Raw genomic sequence first — 21,685 nt, 5'->3', positions numbered from 1 at the left:
GTGCACGGTGTTTCCTCCGACACATTGGTGCGGCTGGCTTCCGGGTTGGAGGCGCGCTGTGTTAAGAAGCAGTGCGGCTTGGTTGGGTTGAGTTTCGGAGGACGCATGGCTTTCGACCTTCGTCTCTCCCGAGCCCGTACTGGAGTTGTAGCGATGAGACAAGATAGTAATTACTAGCAATTGGATACCACGAAAAATTGGGGAGAAAATGGGGTAAAATTAAAAAAATAATAATAATAATAATAATAATAATAAAAAATAAAAAATAAATAAAAAAGTAACATTCGGTATCTGGTGTGGCCACCAGCTACATTAAGTACTGCAGTGCATCTCCTCCTCATGGACTGGACCAGATTTGCAAGGTCTTGCTATGAGATGTTACCGCACTCTTCCACCAAGGCACCTGCAAGTTCCCAGACATTTCTGGGGGGAATGGCCCTAGCACCTCACCCGCCGATGCAACAGGTCCTAGACAAACTCAATAGGAGTAAGATCCGGGCTCTTCGCACACCGCCCCAGACCATGACAGACCCTCCACCTCCAAATCAATCCCGCTCCAGAGTACAGGTCTCGGTGTAACGCTCATTACTTCGACGATAAAGGAACCTGGTGAGACAAAACCGCGACTCGTCAGTGAAGAGCACTTTTTGCTGGTCTTGTCCAGCGACGGTGGGTTTGTGCCCATAGGCGATGTTGTTGCCGGTGATGTCTGGTGAGGACTTGCCTTACAAGAGGCCTACAAGCCCTCAGTCCAGCCTCTCTCAGCCTATTGCGGACAGCCTGAGCACTGATGGAAGGATTGTGTGTTCCTGGTGTAACTTGGGCAGTTGTTGTTGCCATCCTGTACCTGTCCCGCAGGTGTGATGTTCGGATGTACCGATCCTGTGCAGGTTTAGGTATACGTGGTCTGCCACTGCGAGGACGATCAGCTGTCCGTCCTGTCTCTCTGTAACGCTGTCTTAGGCGTCTCACAGTACGGACATTGCAATTTATTGCCCTGGCCACATCTGCAGTACTCATCAACATATAGCCCTTCTTACATCAGCTGATATCTCAAAGTGCTGTACAGAAACCCAGCCTAAAACCCCAAACAGCAAGCAATGCAGGTGTAGAAGGAAAAACTAGGAAAAACTCCCTAGAAAGGCCAAAACCTAGGAAGAAACCTAGAGAGGAACCAGGCTATGAGGGGTGGCCAGTCCTCTTCTGGCTGTGCCGGGTGGAGATTATAACCGAACATGGCCAAGATGTTCAAATGTTCATAAATGACCAGCATGGTCAAATAATAATAATCACAGTAGTTGTCGAGGGTGCAGCAAGTCAGCACCTCAGGAGTAAATGTCAGTTGTCTTTTCATAGCCGATCATTAAGAGTATCTCTACCGCTCCTGTTGTCTCTAGAGAGTTGAAAACAGCAGGCCTGGGACAGGTAGCACGTCCGGTGAACAGATCAGGGTTCCATAGCCGCAGACAGAACAGTTGAAACTGGAGCAGCAGCACGGCCAGGTGGACTGGGTACAGCAAGGAGTCATCATGCCAGGTAGTCCTGAGGCATGGTCCTAGAGCTCAGGTCCTCCGAGAGAGAGAGAGAAAGAGAGAATTAGAGAGAGCATACTTAAATTCACACAGGACACCAGATAAGACAGGAGAAGTACTCCAGATATAACAAACTGACCCTAGCCCCCCGACACATAAACTACTGCAACATAAATACTGGAGGCTGAGACAGGAGGGGTCAGGAGACACTGTGGCCCCATCCGATGATACCCAGGGCCAAACAGGAAGGATATAACCCCACTCACTTTGCCAAAGCACAGCCCCCAAACCACTAGAGGGATATCTTCAAACACCAACTTACCATCCTGAGACAAGGACGAGTATAGCCCACAAAGATCTCCGTCACGGCACAACCCAAGGGGGGGCGCCAACCCAGACAGGAAGATCACGTCAGTGACTCAACCCACTCAAGTGATGCACCCCTCCTAGGGACGGCATGAAAGAGCACCAGTAAGCCAGTGACTCAGCCCCTGTAATAGGGTTAGAGGCAGAGAATCCCAGTGGAGAGAGGGGAACCGGCCAGGCAGAGACAGCAAGGGCGGTTCGTTGCTCCAGAGCCTTTCCGTTCACCTTCACACTTCTGGGCCAGACTACACTCAATCATATGACCCACTGAAGAGATGAGTCTTCAGTAAAGACTTAAATGTTGAGACCGAGTCTACGTCTCTCACATGGGTAGGCAGACCATTCCATAAAAATGGAGCTCTATAGGAGAAAGCCCTGCCTCCAGCTGTTTGCTTAGAAATACTAGGGACAATTAGGAGGCCTGCGTCTTGTGACCGTAGCGTACGTGTGGGTATGTACGGCAGGACCAAATCGGAAAGATAGGTAGGAGCAAGCCCATGTAATGCTTTGTAGGTTAGCATTAAAACCTTGAATGCCTCCTTGTAGCATGCCTAAGGCACGTTCACACAGATGAGCAGGGACCCTGGGCATCTTTCTTTTGGTGTTTTTCAGAGTCAGTAGAAAGGCCTCTTTAGTGACCTAAGTTTTCATAACTGTGACCTTATTTGCCTACCGTCTGTAAGTTGTTAGTGTCTTAACGACCGTTCCACAGGTGCATGTTCCTTAATTGTTTATGGTTCATTGAACAAGCATGGGAAACAGTGTTTCAACCCTTTACAATGAAGATCTGTGATCTGTGAAGTTATTTGGAATTTTACAAATTATCTTTGAAAGACAGGGTCCTGAAAAAGGGATGTTTCTTTTTTTGCTGAGTTTATATACAGTACCATTCCAAAGTTTGGACACCTACTCATTCCAGGGTTTTTCTTTATTTTCTGCATTGTAGAATAAAAGTGAAGACATCAAAACTATGAAATAACACATATGGAATCATGTAGTAACCAAAAAAACAAATCAAAATATTATTTATATCTGAGATTCTTCAAAGTAGCCACCCTTTGCCTTGATGACAGCTTTGCACACTTTTGGCATTCTCTCAACCAGCGTCATGATGTAGTCACCTTGAATGCATTTCAATTAACAGGTGTGCCTTATTAAAAGTACATTTGTTGAATTTCTTTCCTTCTTAATGCGTTTGAGCCAATCAGTTGTGACAAGGTAGGGATGGTATACTGAAGATAGCCCTACTTGGTAAAAGATCAAGTCCATATTATGGCAAGAACAGGAAATAAACGACAGTCCATCATTACTTTAAGACATGAAGGTCAGTCAATCCGGAAAATCTCAAGAACTTTGAAAATTACTTCAAGTGCAGTCACAAAAACCTTTTAAGCACTATGATGAAACTGGCTCTCATGAGGACTGCCACAGGAAAGGAAGACCCAGAGTTACCTCTGCTGCAGAGGACAAGTTCATTAGAGTTAACTGCATGTCAGATTGCAGACCAAGTAAATGCTTCACGGAGGTCAAGTAACAGACACATCTCAACATCAACTGTTCAGAGGAGACTGAGTGAATCAGGCCTTTGTGGTCGAATTGCTGCAAAGAAACCAATACTAAAGTACACAAATAAGAAGAAGAGACTTGATTGGGCCAAGAAACACGAGCAATGGACATGTAGACCGGTGGAAATCTGTCCTTTGGTCTGACGAGTCCAGTTTTGCGATTTTTGGTTCCAATTGCCGTGTCTTTGTGAGACGCAGAGTAGGTGAGCGGATGATCTCCGCATGTGTGGTTCCCAACATGAAGTATGGAGGAGGAGGTGTGATGGTGCTTTGCTGGTGACACCGTCTGTGATTTATTTAGATTTCAAGGCACACTTAACATGCATTGGCTACCACAGCATTCTGCAGCGATACGCCATTCCATCTGGTTTGCACTTAGTCCCACTATCATTTGTTTTTCAACAGGACAATGACCCAACACACCTCCAGGATGTGTAAGTACTATGTGACCAAAAAGGAGAGTGGTGGAGTGCTGCATCAGATGGCCTGGCCTCCACAATCACCTGACCTCAACCCAATTGAGATGGTTTGAGATGAGTTGTACGCAGAGTGAATGAAAAGCAGCCAACAAGAGCTCAGCATATGTGGGAAGTCCTTGAAGGCTGTTGGAAAAGCATTCCAGGTGAAGCAGGTTGAGAGAATGCCAAGGGTGTGCAAAGCTGTCAAGGCAAAGGGTGGCTACTTAGAAGAATCCCAATATAAAATATATTTTGATTTGTTTACCTTTTTTTTTTTTTCAAACTTTTTACTGGTACTATATATCAATGAATTGGAGAGGGCACTAGAACAGTGTGCAGCACCCGGCCTCACCCTACTACAATCTGAAGTCAAATTTCTACTGTTTGCTGTTGATCTGGTGCTTCTGTCCCCAACTAAGGAGGGCCTACAGCAGCACCTAGATCTTCTGCACAGATTCTGTCAGACCTGGGCCCTGACAGTGAATCTCAGTAAGACAAAAATAATGGTGTTCCAAAAAAGGTCCAGTTGCCAAGACCACAAATACAAATGGCATCTAGACATCATTGCCCCAGAGCACAAAAAAAATATATACTTATCTCAGCCTTAACATCCGCACCACAGGTAACTTACACAAAGCTGTGAACGATCTGAAAGACAAGGTAAGAAGGGCCTTCTACACCATGAAAAGGAACATAAAATATGACTTTCCAAATAGGATCTGGCTAAAAATACTTGAAACAATTATAGTACCCATTGCCCTTTATGGTTGTGAGGTCTGGGTGTCCACTCACCAACCAAGAAATCACATTATGAGACAAACACCAAATTGAGAAACTGCATGCAGAATTCTGCAAAAATATCTTACATGCGTAACGTAAAATACCAAATAATGCATGCAGAGCAAAATTAGGACGATATCCGCTATTGAACAAAATTCAGAAAAGAGACGTTAAATTCTACAACCACCTAAAAGGAAGCGATTCCTAAACCTTCCATAAAAAAGCTATCACCTACAGAGAGATTAACCTAGAGTAGAGTCCTCTCAGCAAGCTGGTTCTGAGGATCTGTTCACAAACAGATTGAGTAGTTATTTATGATATAAGGTGATTTGTAGATCAGTTAGTCTTGACTTTAAAGTTGGTTGCAATGTCGACTCCGGTTATCCTACGAAATTAAATTTAGCCTCCGGTAAACAGGCGGGAGGCGGGGAGAAACTGGTAGCTAGCTAGGTATAACACCGTTAGACAGTGAGATTTTCATAGTTTGGGCAAAAGACCGCCCTCTGTCCTTTCTCCTCCGTCCTCCCTCATCTGTGACCCGGAAACCAATAAGTGGTCTAGTGGTCGAGGAATGTGTCAATTCGTTAGTAGGCAAACGGAAGTGGCCTCCCCTTCTCGATCGACCTTTCATCGAGGTTACTCATGTGTATCCCACTGCTGAAGAGTTTTAAATCTACTGTAGGTGGTAGGGTCCCAAAGACCCTCCCCATTATTGATTAAGTGGACCTTAAGATTCATATGCTTGTCGCACTATTGTACTGTTGCTATGTGTCTGAACTCTGCCACTATACTTAGCTTGTACAATCTATATTAGTCTTTGCGGTTAAGCCCTAGCTGAGGCAAGTGTGCTTGCAGGCTGGGTGTGAGTGAGACCAAAACTAGATAAAGAGAAGTAACCACTCTGGTTTTGACATTTGGATCTTGTGTGACATTGGACAATGCTACTGAACTCAGAGAATCTACTGTACTAGGTTACCTTAAGGTAACCTCAGCTTATTGCTGCACATATACTTCGACGTTGGTGATCACACCACCAGGGAGTGATCACATGTATACAATCAGCTGCACCCTTTGGTTGGTTGCAGAACTTACTGAGACATACATGCTGTGTTTCCATTGTTAACTTCTGTCTGCAATTGCATTAATAAAGGTTTGATTGATTTACTTAAAGATATTGTCTGACTGCTGATTTCACCAATAAGCCAATGATTGACAAGGGACAAGGAACCTACCCCGACACTACCACACTGTAAACGTCATTAGCTTAATGAGCGCGAGTGGAGAACGAACGTCTCTGACCTTTTTCAAAAGGAGGCGAGAGAGGACGGAGGACAGGACGCAGGAGGTGAGCACATCTAATTGATAAAAGGCCATAGTCCTTCGCCCCCGCCGGCCGAGCACTGCTTTCCCACAGTTCTGTTAACGTTACGGCGAGGGTGTCTGTTGTATTTATTACATCACTTCCTCACAGCTTTGATAGAGATGTGTGGGGTGGCTGGTATATCTGTTACATCTGCTATCCAACACATCAAAAGATTACACATACATTAAGGTATAATATTGCACATTAATTATACTACTACAATGATGGCATAGCCTGACGAAAAACACTAATAGTTGTATTACCCTTTTGACCCACATTTTAATCACATAGACAGTCAGGGGAAATCCAGAATATCAAGTCTCCGTTACACAGCAGGTGGGAGACAGGGCGACACCATGTGCTAGCTAACTAGCTAGTTAGCACACTGCCTGCTGGAGGCGGGGGCGACAGGTAGTGTCCTTTGCCACCGCCTGTCGGGCAGTTCTGTTTTCCTGCAGATGGAGGAATGCCCACATGCAGTTGGGCATTCCTCCATTGATAGATTGCAATCAATCTATTTGAGCGCGCAAGTTTGGCTTTTTGAAATACGCGGGTACACTATAAATGTGACAGGAGCTTTTCAAATGCTAAAATGCACACACAACACTTTTAATTCTTGCATGGGAAGCTTTGACCAATAATATGAGACCAACAACGAAAATAATACAATCTAACTGACAAAAATGCATTACCATGCCTGAAACATTTCAGAGGAACATTACTTTTTATTAAAATACTTTATTGTAGAAGCTTACATCACAATGATTGTTCTGATTTAAAAAGTTCAGAATAAATCCTAATTACAAATGTATTGGGTTGTTCTCATTTTGCAGTCTGATTGAGAAATCTAAACATAAAATAGAATAGCTTAATGCACATTACATTTCTGTATGTTGTAATGTAAATTATCCAGGCATCAATCACATCAGATTTGTACAACATGGATTCCATTTATAAAGGTTTGATCTCTCTCCCATACATCCCACCCCCCCTCAGCTAATTTCAATTTGCTGTTTTCCAGATAATTTAAATGATCAGTTTACGTAAAACAGGATCATATGCTTGAACGAACCCAGAGAGACACTAATGCTCTAATCATGCTGTTACTAGGGCTGTCAAGATGAAGTCTTCAGAATACAGATCTAAGCTATATTTAATTTAACTAAAAAGGCTCAGTGGAGCACCCAGTGAGGGAGGGTGGGAAATAACTTGAGGGAAGTTAACGTTAGGTCCAGGATAAGGCCTTCATCACAGCTGTGTAGCTCAATGTACTACCTCTGCATTTAAATAAAAATAATGATATGGGTGTCAGCAAGAAGTCCACTAGCAACAATGCTTGATTCCCCTTTTCTGTTCATATTCTCTGTTGCAATGTCAATAAAACAAGTAATCTCAATAATGATAAAACTTGATTGATGAAGGACAACTATTAATTCTGATGTCATTCCATTTAAAGCAAGTAACAATTTCTTAATTTTGGGGGGATTCTAATTACTAATTCATTAATACCCATAAAGAGAAACATACAAGACAACTTCAAAACTACAAGCATGGAGGTCAAGACTCATCAGGGAGGATTTATTTTCTTTGAGTTAATCAGAGAAATCTGCTGAAACTGAGTAAATCATGCATCTTACTAACAGATGGGCCAACAGTGATTTCACATATTTAAAATTGATAATAGATCTCAGCAGTATCTGTTAAGAGGAATAACAGAGAGTAAGCTACATTCAATATCTGTTAATGAGGTATAACAGGCATTTCCCTATACGTGGCCAGTGTGTAATTACGAGTAAGGGTTGAAATGAAATTCTATAGATCATGATGGCCAAAGATGGCAGAATTCAGTTCCACTGTTTCCCATTTGCAAATTACCCCTGATTACAAGTAGGCATTATGGGAGGCTGTCCACCTTTGGCTGAAGGTCCCCTTCTCCAGTAACACACTTACGCAACTCTGAAGCTGTGCCAGTGTGATATCATGTATAAACTCCCTTGATTTTCTATGACTAGGCCTGCAGGGGTAGCCTAGGTACCAGTCTGTTTAGCTATCATTTCACTTCGTGACATATGCCAAAGACTATTCTGTTTAGCATAACAAGGAGTGGAATGATAGCTAAACAGACTGGTACCCAGACTACTTTTTGTGTGTGTGTGTAGGGAGGAGGTTATGGCTTTGCCACTAGCATATCGGAATTGCTGACCTTATACACTAAGGGACTTCATTACCCACATCAGACTGCAATGCTAAGTACACACCCAAAATTATACTCCCGATTTTCCACTTCATCTGTTCTTATACCTGCCTTGATAGTCAGTAAACAGATTGGATATCCCTGCCACGGATTCCTCGGTCTATGTCCACTGCTTCTTGACACAATGCCCGCTTAACCCGGAAGCCAGCCAAAGTACCAAGCATTAATTCAGATTAAGACGATTACGAAATTAAACCATCTAATCACTTCTCGAATTCATTTAGTAGTAATGAACCGCTGTCCTCCGGTCGTCAAATGTTCTGAATATGGTTGTGTACAACCCTGCGACCAAGCCACAGATGCGTGCCTGGCGCACACACAAACACAGCAGTGAGCCCTAGGTTCACCCAGAGCAGAAAACAAACAGAAGTGGTCCTGACGTGGTCAGGACATTGAGCTAAACCAACATCAACTGGGCTCCTGCCCCTTTACAAATATTACTATGGGTGTGGACACAATTTACTAGGATGCCATCATCCTTGCAAATGTGACAGACTAATGTCTTGACGCCTCGTTACTCCATTCCATTTGACAGCGACTATGGAATCCATCCATACAGTTAAAATAAGTTTCAGTGCCTGCAGCACACAAGATGAACACCCAAAATTATAGCGTCAATGACAGCAGACACTGAGGGGCAATGTTGATACTGGAGTGCTGTGAAGGAGGATAGATCATTTGAGTACTTGGCAAAGATATAGTTTTCATGTTGTATTCATATCCAAAAGGTAACATATAAAGGAAATAGAAAGGGAAGAAGAGCGCCGTCCCTCTAGTCTTGGCAACCACAAGGATGTGCAGAAGATCTATACATTTAATCATGACAATATTCCAAGACCAACAGAGAAAATAAGTGTAGGTGGTGGTCTTGACAAACATTGTATACTGTATGTATTTTCCTTATCCGCAGAGGCATATCTTGCAATATTATTCAATTCACATCAAAAAGCTCATAAAAAGTCAGAGCCACACGTTTATTGTGATAACTAGAAATGTATTGAGCCCAATAATATAAAATCCTTTGTAAGGTTTGTGAACAAATAGTAGTGGAAAAAATGTTATTCATCTTCTATACCATTCCAGACTCATGCTTCACTTTATAGCATGTCAAACAGCAATTGATATAAAAAACAAAAAAAATACAGGAAAAACATTAACAGGTTTCTCTCCGTAAAGGAGTAATTTACAAAAACACTGAGCCACAGGAAAGTCAGACACAGAGGGGTTTAAAAGCAAACTGGAAAAAATCCTTGAGTAATCCACTTATTGCTTTCTGGATGAGAGAAAAGAGGACGAGTGTAGGGAGTCTATGCAGACTGGTCTCTCGTGAAGGATTCTGTTCTGTTGGATGGGACCAAAGCTGGGTCAGAATGGACCTCAATACTAGTGTATCTGTTTGCATGAACATGAAGAGTGATGACGGAATGTTGTGGACCAGAGGGGAAATGGGGACAGCTGGCTACTGGTCCGTTGGCATGTCTCTGTCTGTTTCTGCTTTAGAGGGTTGCCCCGGCGACGGTGTGTGGGGAGGTCGGGACACGGGGGCAATCCCATGTGCCATAGCCAGGTTCCCTGCAACAATTCCCTCCACTGCAGCGCCTGCCCCCGTCAGGCCTCCTGCTGCCACTCCCACTAGACCAGTAGAGAACCTGTTGACAAATGAAGAGTTGAGACAGAAGAATTAGAATAGCATTATATGGAATTATCTTTCTAGGGTCATGTAACACAAGCCAGATGTCATCAATACCTGGAGCTGTCTTTACTGTCACTCATGTATTACCTACAGGTGCTTACTGTCCCTCTTAACAGTCTCCACAAAGCATGGTCGTACCTGTAATCAGTAACTCCGTTGTGTTCCGAGTGCATAGCCCCAGGGTCCATGCCAGGCCACTGGGGCATTGCCATCAGATACTCCTTGTTCACACAGTTCTTCAGACTGTCAGGGATGCGGCCTGTTTGGGGAAAAAACACCACAACAGTCAAACTGATCAAAGTCTACTGAATGACAACTCTTGATAAGGTTTTTTGGAATGGACTACAAAACAACTTGTGTGCTGTGATAGATAAACTATATCACTTAGTGGTTAGGGCTACTGTGCCAAGTCTCACGTGGACCGACTATTGTTCACTCTGCACAGAAATGGAAATGTATCATTGTATCCTAGTGTATGTGCCTAACGCCTATAAATATGCCGATATACACCGAGGCTTGCATAACTGAATACCTGTGATGGCCCGGCGCACTTCCCTAGCTGCCTCCTCCCGCGCCTCGAGTGACGCCTGCTCACTGTACCAGGATGCGTGGGGAGTGCAAACCAGATTGGGGGCATCCTTCAACGGGCCCTGAGAGAAGCTGGAGAAGTACAGATAAACAGACCGGTGAGACAGATTAAAGAGTGTGTGCAAGGGGGTGTTCATAAAATTAAAAAAAAAATGTAAATGGTGAATCACAACCGTCAAACCAGTTATTGTTATTGCACGTTTTAAATGACTGGGCTATAAGCAGGACTATAAGGGCTATAAGCAGGATGAAGAGGCTATAAGTGCCTGTGGGCTGGGGGGAAGCTGACCTGAAGGGCTCTGTCTCGTGTACGTCCAAGGCAGCACCCCGTATCCTGCCCTCTTTCAGTGCCTGGGCCAGGGCCCTCTCATCCACCAGGCCCCCGCGAGCCGTGTTAACCAAAAACGCTCCCTGACGCATCTGCACATACGACAGATCAGTCAGCAAGCCATGCAGACAAAAATAACACATTGGTAATGAGGTTGTTGTGGGTGGCAGAAATGGTGTACACGTGTGTGTTGGGGTTGTCACAATACCAGAATTTCTACTTTGATTTCAATACCAGGTTTAGTATCACAATACTTGATACCTCGGTAGAGACAGCCAAGTATGCATAAATCAATTAGACTTTGTTTCTACTAATACAAATACATAATGGTAATCATTTATTTGAATGGTACATCTCTATTGCTAAACTGGGTAAATCAAGATGTAGCCTAGGCCTAGCCACAATACAGGTAAATGCATTCTCAATAGGTGTGCATGCATTGAGTGGAGTTTGTTTTGCCTGATTTCATGGGGCTACAGATGACAATCTGTTTCCCTTCCATTTGGGACGTATTTTATTGTACTGATCAACATTTGCATAGAAGTAGCTTATTTTCAAAAAATGTGCGCCGTCTCTTTAACCAGTTCTGACGTCATTCACCAGGCAGTCTGTTCGCTGATCATCTTTGGCAGAAACGAGAGACCGCATGAGGGGGAGCTAACATGATGCAGCCCAGACTCCCAGTGCAGGCTAGCAATGACTTACGCCTCAATCACACCGACAGCGTCATTGCATTTCGGTACACCAGAAGTACATTCATTTCCAATGGAAATCTGCATTTGCTTTGCAGCATTGCGTTGCAGAGGCAGTTGCAGTGCGTTCTGTGTGGTGCATACGTTGGATTTATCGAACGTATGCGTCAAACTGTATGCGTAGGCGGCTTGACAGAAATGGTACCAGAAGGTGAATGTTGAACTTTTTTGTTGCACACATATCCAGATGTGACAACGACGCTATCGGTGTGATCAAGGCGGAAGTGGAGCAGGCACGGTGCACGCTATAATAAGGGGTCGACTGGACTGATAGATCCGCAATTGACAGAACTACCCGAAAGTAACAAATTCTAGTACCGAACCGTTTTTCCATGTTAAGAGTATCGAAAAAGTACAGAAGCGTCGGTATACCTTGCAACAGTAGCGGGCGTGTGTCTTATACCTGTTTAATGGTGAAGTCGTTGATGAGGTGATGGTTGTGCTCGTTGAGGCTGCAGTGCAGTGACACACAGTCAGAGTGGATGAGCAGGTCCTGCAGGGTGGCCATTCTCTGCAGGCCCAGAGAGCGCTCTACTCCGTCTGGCAGGTAGGGGTCGTAGAACATCACACTGAAGCCAAAAGCCTTGGCCCGCAGCGCTACAGCTTGGCCCACTCGCCCTGCGCCACAAGATACACTCAGACTGGAGGATGGCGTAGCGGTCAGAGGAACCTCTCACTACTTCTCAGAAAACTAAAAATGATTTACTTTAAAATATACATTAAAATGGTCTGAGAGGACACCAATAATAATGATTATAATATTTTTTTTTAAATACACTGCAACTTCAAAACAGATCACATCAGAAAACTTGAATCAACATATGTGTCCTATGATGACTGCACTTGCAGAGAGCCCTCGCTAAGACAAGATCAATTTCCCTCCTCACCCAGGCCGATGAGGCCCAGCGTCTCTCCCCGGATGCGGGCAGCTCCGCTGGCCACTTCCCTGATCTGCTCCACGCTGGAAGCCCTGGTGCCCTCTCTCATAGCCTGGTGCATCCAGGTGACGCGGCGGTACAGGTTCAGGATCAGACACATGGACGTGTCCGCCGTCTCTTCCACTGATGTCGCAGGCACATTACACACAGCTATACCTGAGGGGGACAGAGCACAAAGGAGACAGCGATTAGTTACGATACATATTGAGGTGAATGGATGGATGGGTGTAGTAGGTAGGAGAGAAAAAGAGATGGGAGGTGAAGCAAAGTATTGATCCAGCCAACCTAGTTCAGCCGCAGCCTTGATGTCCACGTTGTCAAAGCCACTGCCAATTCGCACAATGATCCGCAGGCCCTTGAACTTGTCCAGGTCTTCCCGCGAAAGGCTGATGGTGTGGTACATCAGGGCGCCCACTGCCTCATTCAGTACCTGAAGCACCAGGGAGAGAATGTACGAGTTCAGACATATCCTTATTCTACCATCGCATTAAAAGAGCAAATACATTCCCTAACTCCATTGAGTTGGAAATAGCCCCCCACCACAAAAACGACAGACAGGTTCATGAATCATCCATTTCCCAACTTTAAAAAAAATGCTGATAGATACTTAGAGGTGTATAGGAGAGTAGTGGTGCTGGAAGAGATAGTTGGTTACCTTCTCGTGGATCTCCTGGGTGGACTGCGCATCACAGAAGGCCACTGTGGCCACGTCCTTCAGGACAGGCATCTCCACGGTGCAGTCACGCCCATCCAACAGAGCCACCAGGGGCCGCGGGTGCATCGGCCCATTCAGAATCGGGGGGCGAATGCCTAGATAAATACAATAAATCAATTTCAGCAATGTCAAATGGGATCCCCCCCATGTCTCCTTTCTATAGCGTCAATCAGATAGACCATCTACATGATCACATAGGCCAAACTGTCAATTTCCACAGTTTCCTCAACATCTGCATGTATAAGATTGATTGGGGAAGACAATCAATAAAACCACCAAAAACATACGTCATTTGTTTTGTTCTTTATGATCGTAACAATGAACACCCATCAGAAATTGCTGTAAAATCATTAAATTTTCACTTTCAAAGTGATGTATTAAATACAAAGTTACATTTTACACTCTAAAAACATGATTCAAGAGTTCACTGAAGTCTAGGGATTACAATGATATACAATATGAAGATATACTGTGTCACTTAAGAAACGCGACAGGAAACCTGCCCTGTACACGTCACTAAGTAAAATCCCATATGAATGCATTATGTCCAGCATGGACAGAGGTAACCCATTTTTTTTCAAAATCCCTTTATGATGACCACAACACATCTAGAAAAAGCCAGGATGTGTCTCAAAGTTAGTGTCATTGCAAATTTAACCTATTACACTCTAAGGCAGCAAGATTCCAAAATTCCCACCAACTAGATCCATGGTGCCAAAAAGGACAGGTTTCAAAATGTCAGCATTTCAATAAATAATTGCTACATAATGCCCAATGATGGCTTAACATTTTTGGGTTTATTGAGAACACAATAAAATGGCCCAAACATACCGTACAGTGCCTTCAGAAAGTATTCACACCCGTAAACTTTTGCCTACACACACACTACCCCATAATGTCAAAGTGGAATTATGTTTCTCAACATTTTTATAAATTAAAACAAAATAAAAAGCCGAAATGTCTTGAGTTAAAATGTATTTGTTATGGCAAGCCTAATTAAGTTCAGGAGCAAAACGTTGCTTAACACATAAGTTGCATGGAATCACTTTGTGGAATAATAGTGTTTAACATTATTTTTGAATGACTACCTAAATCTCTGTACCCCACACATACAGATAAACGTAAGGTCCCTCAGTCAAGCAGTGAATTTCAACCACAATGACCAGGGACGTTTTCCAATGCCTCGCAAACAATGGCAGCTATTGGTAGATGGGTAATAATACAAAAGAAAAACAGATATTGAGTATTCCTTTGAGCATGGTGAAGTTAACAATTACACTTTGTGGTGCACCCAGTCACTACAAAGACACAGGTGTCCTTGCTAATTCAGTTGCCGGAGAGGAATGAAACCGCTCAGTGATTTCACGAGGCCATGGTGAATTTAAAACAGTTAGAGTTTAATGGCTGTGATAGGAGAAAACTGAGGATGGATCAACAACATTGTTGTTACTCCACAATACTAACCTAATTGACAGAGTAAAAAAATAAAAGCCTGTACAGAATAAAAATATTCCTTTACATGCATCCTGAAAAATGCAACATGCATGCATCCTGAAAAAGAAAAAAAGTGGCAAAGCTATTAACTTTTGGACCTGAATACAAAGTGTTATGTTTGGGGCAAATCCAATTTAAAACATTACTGAGTACCACTGTACAAATTTTCAAGCATAGTGGTAGCTGAATCATGTTATGGCTATGCTTGTAATTGTTAAGGACGGGAGTTTTTCAGGATTTAAAAAAAACTGAATGGAGCTAAGCACAGGCAAAAACCTGGAGGAAAACCCGTTTCGGTCTGCTTTCCAACAGACATTGGGAGAGGAATTCACCTTTTAGCAGGACAATAACCTAAAACACAAGGTCACAGGAGTTGCTTGCCAAGAAGACATTGACTGTTCCTGAGTGGCCTAGATGGTTATTACTACCCGAACTCTACCCAGGTTACCATTGTTTTTAAATGTTTCAAATTCCTTTACATTTAAAATCACTTAGTGTTAAGGGGAAAGTCGCTGCTCAGCTATTTTCAGGTCTCACTGACAGAGTACCAGAGTTCCTCCATGGAGATGGGAGAACCTTCCAGAAAGACAACCATCTCTGCAGCACTCCACCAATCAGGCCTTTAAGGTAGAGTGGCCAGACGGAAGCCACTCCTCAGTAAAAAGGCACAAGACAGCCCGCTTGGAGTTTGCCAAAAGTCACCTAAAGGACTGTCAGACCATGAGAAACAAGATTCTCTGGTCTGATGAAACCAAGATTGAACTCTTTGGCCTGAATGCCAGCGTCATGTCTGGAGGAAACCTGGCACCATCTCTACGGTGAAGCACGGTGGTGGCAGCACCATGCTGTGGGGATGTTTTTCAGCGGCAGGGACTGGGAGACTAGTCAGGGTCGAGGGAAAGATTAAGAGAGCAAAGTACAGAGAGATCCTTGATGAAAACCTGCTCCAGAGTGCTCAGCACCTCAGACTGGGGCGTTGGTTCACCTTCCAACTGGACAACGACCCTAAGCACACAGCCAAGACAACGCAGGAGTGGCTTCGGGACAAGTTTCTGAATGTCCTGGAGCGGCCCAGCCAGAGCCCGGATTTGAACCCGATCTAACATATCTTGAGACCTGAAAATAGCTGTGCAGCGACGCTCCCCATCCAACCTGACAGAGCTTGAGGGGATCTGTAGAGAAGAATGGGAGAAACTCCCCAAATACAGATGTGCCAAGCTTGTAGCATCATACCCAAGAAGACTCGAGTCTGTAATCGCAGACAAAGGTGCTTCAACAGAGTAAAGGATCTGAATACTTATGTAAATGTGATATTCCAGTTTATTTTATTTCTAAAAAACAGCTCTTGCTTTTTCATTATGGGGTATTGTGTGTGTGTGTGGGGGGGGGGCAAATGTAATCCATTTTAGAATGAGGCTGCAACTTAAAATGTGGATAAAGTCAAGGGGTCTGAATTCTTTCCGAATGCACTATATATAAAAATTGCCATTTCAGAGTACACAATACACAAAGCTGTCTGCTCCATTCTCAAATACAGACAAGGCAGTCCTCCAACCCCCACCAGACCACTCCTCATCAGGGGAGACTCCTCCAGCAGATTAGCAGAAGGGTGCGGTTGGGGGCACAGGCTTGTTGAGCTATCATGACCTAAATGTCTATGTCTGGAGGCAGAAACCCCTGCCCTTCTGCAACAATCCACAGCCTGCCTGCCAGCCCTATCGCCACAAACATCTCATAAATAAACGTACATACGATGTACACCTAAATTAGCAAAGATAGATAATAGGGATGGGCATTTGAAATTATTTCACTATTCGAATAATAATAACATTTATTAAAACCCTTTTTACATTCGCAGATGTCATGATATTTAAGATACCTGGATAGTCAAAACACATGTAATAAAGCATGTCTTTTTTTTTGTACTTCAATTGAGACTTGCTAGCACGACTGGAGTGGCAGGGGCCGGTGAGGGTGTATGGCAGAGAGGGTGCAAGCGAGTAGCCAAACCGACTTGCGCTAGTCAAACGTGTTGTTGCCATAGATTATGTATACCATCTGGTAGTGCCTGTCTTAACTTCATCAGATATTTGTAAAGAAGCTAGCTAGCTACAGTAGAGGCTATGTTGCTGTGCTGCCTGTACTTGACTCCCAACAACTCCATTCATATGAAACAACAGGCTGTTTGTTAATCAATCATTGTAGCTACTCCTAATTTAGCCAAAAATAATTATGTCATTGTATTTCCATTTAGAAATACCCAATTTCACTTGCTCATATGGCGCCTTTCACTGCAGCGCTGCATTGATTGAACGACAATAACAACAAGCTACACGTGTGAAATGTGTGTAGGCTACCTGTGCGTCTTTTTTAATGGGGCACACTCAAACTGTTGTACATTTTTTATGTCATGGTCTATCCTTGTAGGCTATATAGCAACATCACAGATAATTGTATTTCATTTTAAACTAAGCCTTTTCATAGTTAAAATAGGCCTTCTTTTTTTATTGTCTTCAAAAATGACTAGTCTCCGAGTAATCAAATACTAATTTCAGTTTGGATATTCGAATAACCATGCCCATCCCTAAGAGATAGCTGGAAGATAATTCATTAACAGTTGAGAAATCCCCTAAAGTAATGCAGCAATTTAACTCTGCTAATCCTTAAAGGGCAGTAGAATGCCAACCCACTTCAATAGCGCAATTCTAAAACGTTAAGGCCAGAGTGCCAAGTAGAGACAGCAGAAAACTCTGAATGACAAGCAAAAAAAATAGCAATTACTAGTGTCTTTCTAAATCATGACACTAAACACAAGTGGAAATGGAATTAACAGGCACACAAGGGGCCTTTCGTGAGGCAACAATTTTTTTTTCCAAAGAGAAGGCTAGACATTATTGATTCTTTAAAGAGACGAGAATGCAGTACTCAAAGCAACAGCACTGCGTGCACACAGACCACGACACTTGTGACTGTCAATTCCTTCCTTTGCTTAATATGAAGGCTCCAAGTACAGATTACTATTCTGTTTGCAACAAATTCCATCATTCCTCCTCAAGGACAACTCATGGAAAAATAAATTGCTTTTTTGGCTCATTCTAATCTGATCCAGAAAATGAAACATAGCAGTAATAAGGCGCTAGTCTGACAAATCTTCACAGGCGATTGGAGCAGAATATAAACACACAACAAAAGCAGAGCGCTCACCATCCTACAAAAATAACCCATTTCTATCTATACAAAACAAAGGCATGATTACAAATGAACCTAAAGACAACAACAAAAAAGGTGCACGACAGAAAGATAGCAGAGCTGGCAACACACATGCACCATATGGTCTTGGAGACAGACGCCTGGCAGTGTGTGTGCATGACCATGTGTGCGTGTGTGTGGAAAGCCTGGTCTGACCGGCAGCAGGGCCATGCACACAATGCAATTCATTCAGCGTTCATTCATTCTCCCCCTCCGCCTGCCACTGTGGGTGTAAGTGAGCTCGCAGGGAGGGGTGGCTGATAATGCTGCAGGACCCCACCCAGCGCCCTGCCACACAAGCTCCAGAGCACTCTCTCTCTCTCACACACACAATACCAGAAGAGACCCCAAGGACAAAAATGCTAAACCAAATAGCAGATTTGTACTCTGTCCTATCCATCTACCCCTGCTTCCCCTCTCTCGTCCCAGAAAAACAAGACATTCATCCTCCTAACCTTGCATGCTGCAGTTGACCAGCCTTTCTTCCTCTCCTTCTCCACTTACAGCTACTGTCAGAATGCTTTCGCTTGGCACAATCCCAGGCAAACACCCTCCTCCTTCTGCCTGCCCCCTGCTCCAATCAGAGGGAGGAACAATTCAGCCTTAACCAACCAAAACAAAGCTTATTAGCATTGAGACGCTAGGTTAGGTAGTCCTGCATGTGCGCCATTTGTGGACAAAAAAGGAATAACTTTTGGGGGACTTATTTTGACACCGAGGTAAGCAGAGAGGTGGGTCTACAACAGATCCACGTTTGGAAAGTCTGTTTAATAATACGATCCTTTAGGTATTTTGTCTCAAATTCCCATAATGACCAACCCTCCTGCCCACTGGCACAGTAAGTTGAAACGGAATTGGCTTCCCGCAGACTGTTTTTGTGCAACCCAATACAATAGAAAGCAACGCTAGTGTATGTAAATATACCCACGTTGCTAAAAGCAGCTAGGCTGCTACTTGATATGCAGTAAACTAGATTAATAATAAAGTGCATAATATGCCAAAAGCTATTGAAGAAAAAATTACAATAAAACTTAGCCTAACCACATGTAAACCCTTGAAAAGGAACAGTGCTTTCAAAACTGAATTTTCTGTAGTAGATAGTGTGGATATATGTAAATAGATCTATGAGGTTGGAATAATACTGTTGAATTGTGAAAATTCTGATAATGCCTTTTAAGTGTACGAGCAGTTTGAAAAGACCCCCTGAAATTTCAGCATGGGGATGGAGTTTTAGTTAATAGACCAATAAGAAAGAGTTCCAAACCTCTGTAAATAACAGCAAACCCAGCAGCTGATTGATGGAGCCCACTGTGCACTTGGGGACCTTCAATGCTGCAGAAATGTTTTGGTACTCTTTCCCAAATCTGTGCCTCGCTCTATGGACAATTACTTCAACCTCATGGCTTGTTTTTTTTGCTGTGACATGCATCGTCAACTGTGGGACCATATAAAAGACAGGTGTGCTTTTCCAAATCATGTCAATTGAATTTACCACAGGTGGACTTCAATCAAGTTGTAGAAACATCTCAAGGATGATCAATGGAAACAGGACAGTCCTGAGCTCAATTTCAAGTCTCATAGCAAAGGATCTGAATAATTATGTAAGTAAGGTATCTGTTTTTTTATTTTTAATAAATTTGCTAAAAATTTAAATAATAAAATTTCAAAAAAAAATTATTGTTTTGTCATTATGGGGTATTGTGTGTGTAGATAGTTCTCAAACTATTTCTTTAAAACATTTTAGAAAAAGGCTGTAATGTAACAATGTGGAAGAAGAGAAGGGGTCTGAATACTTTCCAAATGCACTCCTGTTTTTATCAATGTATGTAACCTAAACAGCCAGTGATGACTTGACCAACGCAACATGAAGGACCACAGGCAGGCACCCTCGCTCTTTTGTCGATTATGGAATTAGAGCTGTTAATCAATCATTGGAAAACCCTTCCCTTCACACATTGGACAGAGTATAACACTGGTCGCATTCCCCTGCTCAGATGCTGCATGCATTAACCAATGGTTGCCTGCCACTTCATCAACTGTTTCATCAACTGACAGATTGCTATAACATATGTGGTTTGCTGATACGTAAAATAACTATCCAGGCGTTGTAAGATCTGGCATGTCAGTAACGCCTGGGCAGAGGAACGCTCCCATTGTCTGCCATAATGAAGTCAAGCACAACTTCATGCTGTCCATCACCTATATGTCTATGGTCCATCATCAGGCCATTCTACATTGGATAAAAAAATATAAAATTTTCAAGAATCCTTAGCTATGTTAGTTAGCTACAGAAGCTTGTACACGTGGATTGTCAGTCCCTAACGTGATATGGTAAAAAGTATGTACTGACCTTCACAAATGCGGTCCAGCCTCTGGCGCTTGACTTTGTGCTTATCCATGAGAGCCATCAGCGTTTTTCACCCCAGCCAAAGCACAAACAGACCAAAGGCTTTAGCTGTGAGGTACACAAGACAAATAGTCAAAACACTTCCTGGGGAACCATGTGTACCGATGTAAGCCTAATAAAATTAACAGCGTTTCAATATTTAGATAAATTAGTTACGTGACAGGCTTAGCTACTAATTCATAAAGTTGCTAGCCACGCGACTAGTCGTAGCTATGGCTAATAAAGTTATTTACTTAACTCTGCTTAGATTTTTTTTTTTGCTAACTATTTTAGTTAACCCCCCTAGCTAGCATGACTGCTGGCAAGAGCCAACACAGACAATTAGGGGCTAACTACCCAACTCATTTCCATATCAACTTTCACACTATTCTGGCTTCTTAGCTAACGTTAGCTAGCTAGCTAATACGTAAAACACTTTGAAGCTTCAGTTTATAAGTAGCTAACGTTAGCTAAATAGCTAAGCAGTAAGCAATATACAAACTTTAACGTTAACTATGTACTGTAGCTGGCTAAATGTTGTTAGATAACTGTTAGCAGCCTAACTAGCCATCGTCAGCAAACTAAAAAGTAGTTAGCTAGCCTAACAATTCAAAGTCAGTAGCCAATAAAGTCGTGTGGCTAACATGGCTAGTTAGCGTACCGAACACCAGGCAAACGTGAGTGTTCGCGAAAACAGGCCTGTTTTAAAAGCTATCAGCTAGCTAGTAAGCTAATAATAACTAGCTAGCGCTGATAAATTACAGGCATACATCAACACACAAGTTCAAGCGGCGAAAAACAATTTTTTGTTTCAATAGAATAATACGACGACTAACGTTTCGGAGCAGCAACATTGTAGCTGTTGGATCAGATCAGACCACTAATTGGTAGCTAGCTAAGGTTCATTCATTACCAAATAGTGCAGGTTCTATTCTTAGTGTTGTGGGGTCAAAATTAGTTGTCTTCCCACTGATCCGCTCGTCATGAATCCAAACAGTTTGTTTAGAGGAGTCAGGTGACAGACGAGTCACAGAATGAAGAAAATCCTATATAAAGCACTGTTAGTTGAGTGTGGCGCCTTCACGTAACACAGGAGGTATTGCATCTGGCAGGCCGCACACTGACCATCCGCCCGATTGCTCAGGGACCACATTTGAGGTCGACTCATTTTTTTCAAGATGGCAAAGATCATAATGTATTCTCAACCACAGGCAGGCTGCTACT

General features: G+C 43.1%; 1 protein-coding gene across 4 annotated transcripts; it reads right to left on the bottom strand.

The window, feature by feature from the left end:
• Positions 1 to 6,769: 6,769 nt before the first annotated feature.
• LOC129821792 (C-terminal-binding protein 1-like) lies at positions 6,770 to 21,500 on the bottom strand. 4 transcript variants are annotated; one of them, XM_055879446.1, is made up of 10 exons: positions 21,375 to 21,500; positions 20,426 to 20,530; positions 13,273 to 13,427; positions 12,903 to 13,047; positions 12,567 to 12,773; positions 12,083 to 12,297; positions 10,889 to 11,019; positions 10,544 to 10,671; positions 10,150 to 10,270; positions 6,770 to 9,967 (listed from the first exon to the last, which is right to left on the bottom strand). In XM_055879446.1, the coding sequence occupies exons 2-10, from the start codon at positions 20,481 to 20,483 to the stop codon at positions 9,778 to 9,780; spliced, it is 1,350 nt and encodes a 449-aa protein (XP_055735421.1). In that variant the 5' UTR covers positions 20,484 to 20,530; positions 21,375 to 21,500; the 3' UTR covers positions 6,770 to 9,777. The 4 variants fall into 4 exon arrangements, with proteins under 4 accessions (XP_055735421.1, XP_055735430.1, XP_055735440.1 ...); XM_055879455.1 differs by having other exon boundaries at positions 21,298 to 21,387; XM_055879465.1 differs by lacking the exon at positions 21,375 to 21,500 and adding an exon at positions 18,531 to 18,646 and having other exon boundaries at positions 20,426 to 20,512.
• Positions 21,501 to 21,685: the final 185 nt, after the last annotated feature.

Source organism: Salvelinus fontinalis, chromosome 2, assembly GCF_029448725.1.
Source record: "Salvelinus fontinalis isolate EN_2023a chromosome 2, ASM2944872v1, whole genome shotgun sequence".
In the NCBI taxonomy this organism is placed as follows: Eukaryota; Metazoa; Chordata; class Actinopteri; order Salmoniformes; family Salmonidae; genus Salvelinus; species Salvelinus fontinalis.
This window is presented reverse-complemented; position numbering and strand designations above follow the sequence as displayed.

What these genes read in the sequence shown, in the direction of transcription:
- LOC129821792 (XM_055879446.1), bottom strand. Translation starts at nt 20,483, where the DNA reads ATGGCTCTCATGGATAAGCACAAAGTCAAGCGCCAGAGGCTGGACCGC. An exon ending in CACGAGACAGAGCCCTTCAG is followed by an intron (nt 10,672 to 10,888) that starts GTCAGCTTCCCC and finishes GTACTTCTCCAG; the next exon opens with CTTCTCTCAGGGCCCGTTGA. An exon ending in AACGGAGTTACTGATTACAG is followed by an intron (nt 9,968 to 10,149) that starts GTACGACCATGC and finishes ATTTGTCAACAG; the next exon opens with GTTCTCTACTGGTCTAGTGG.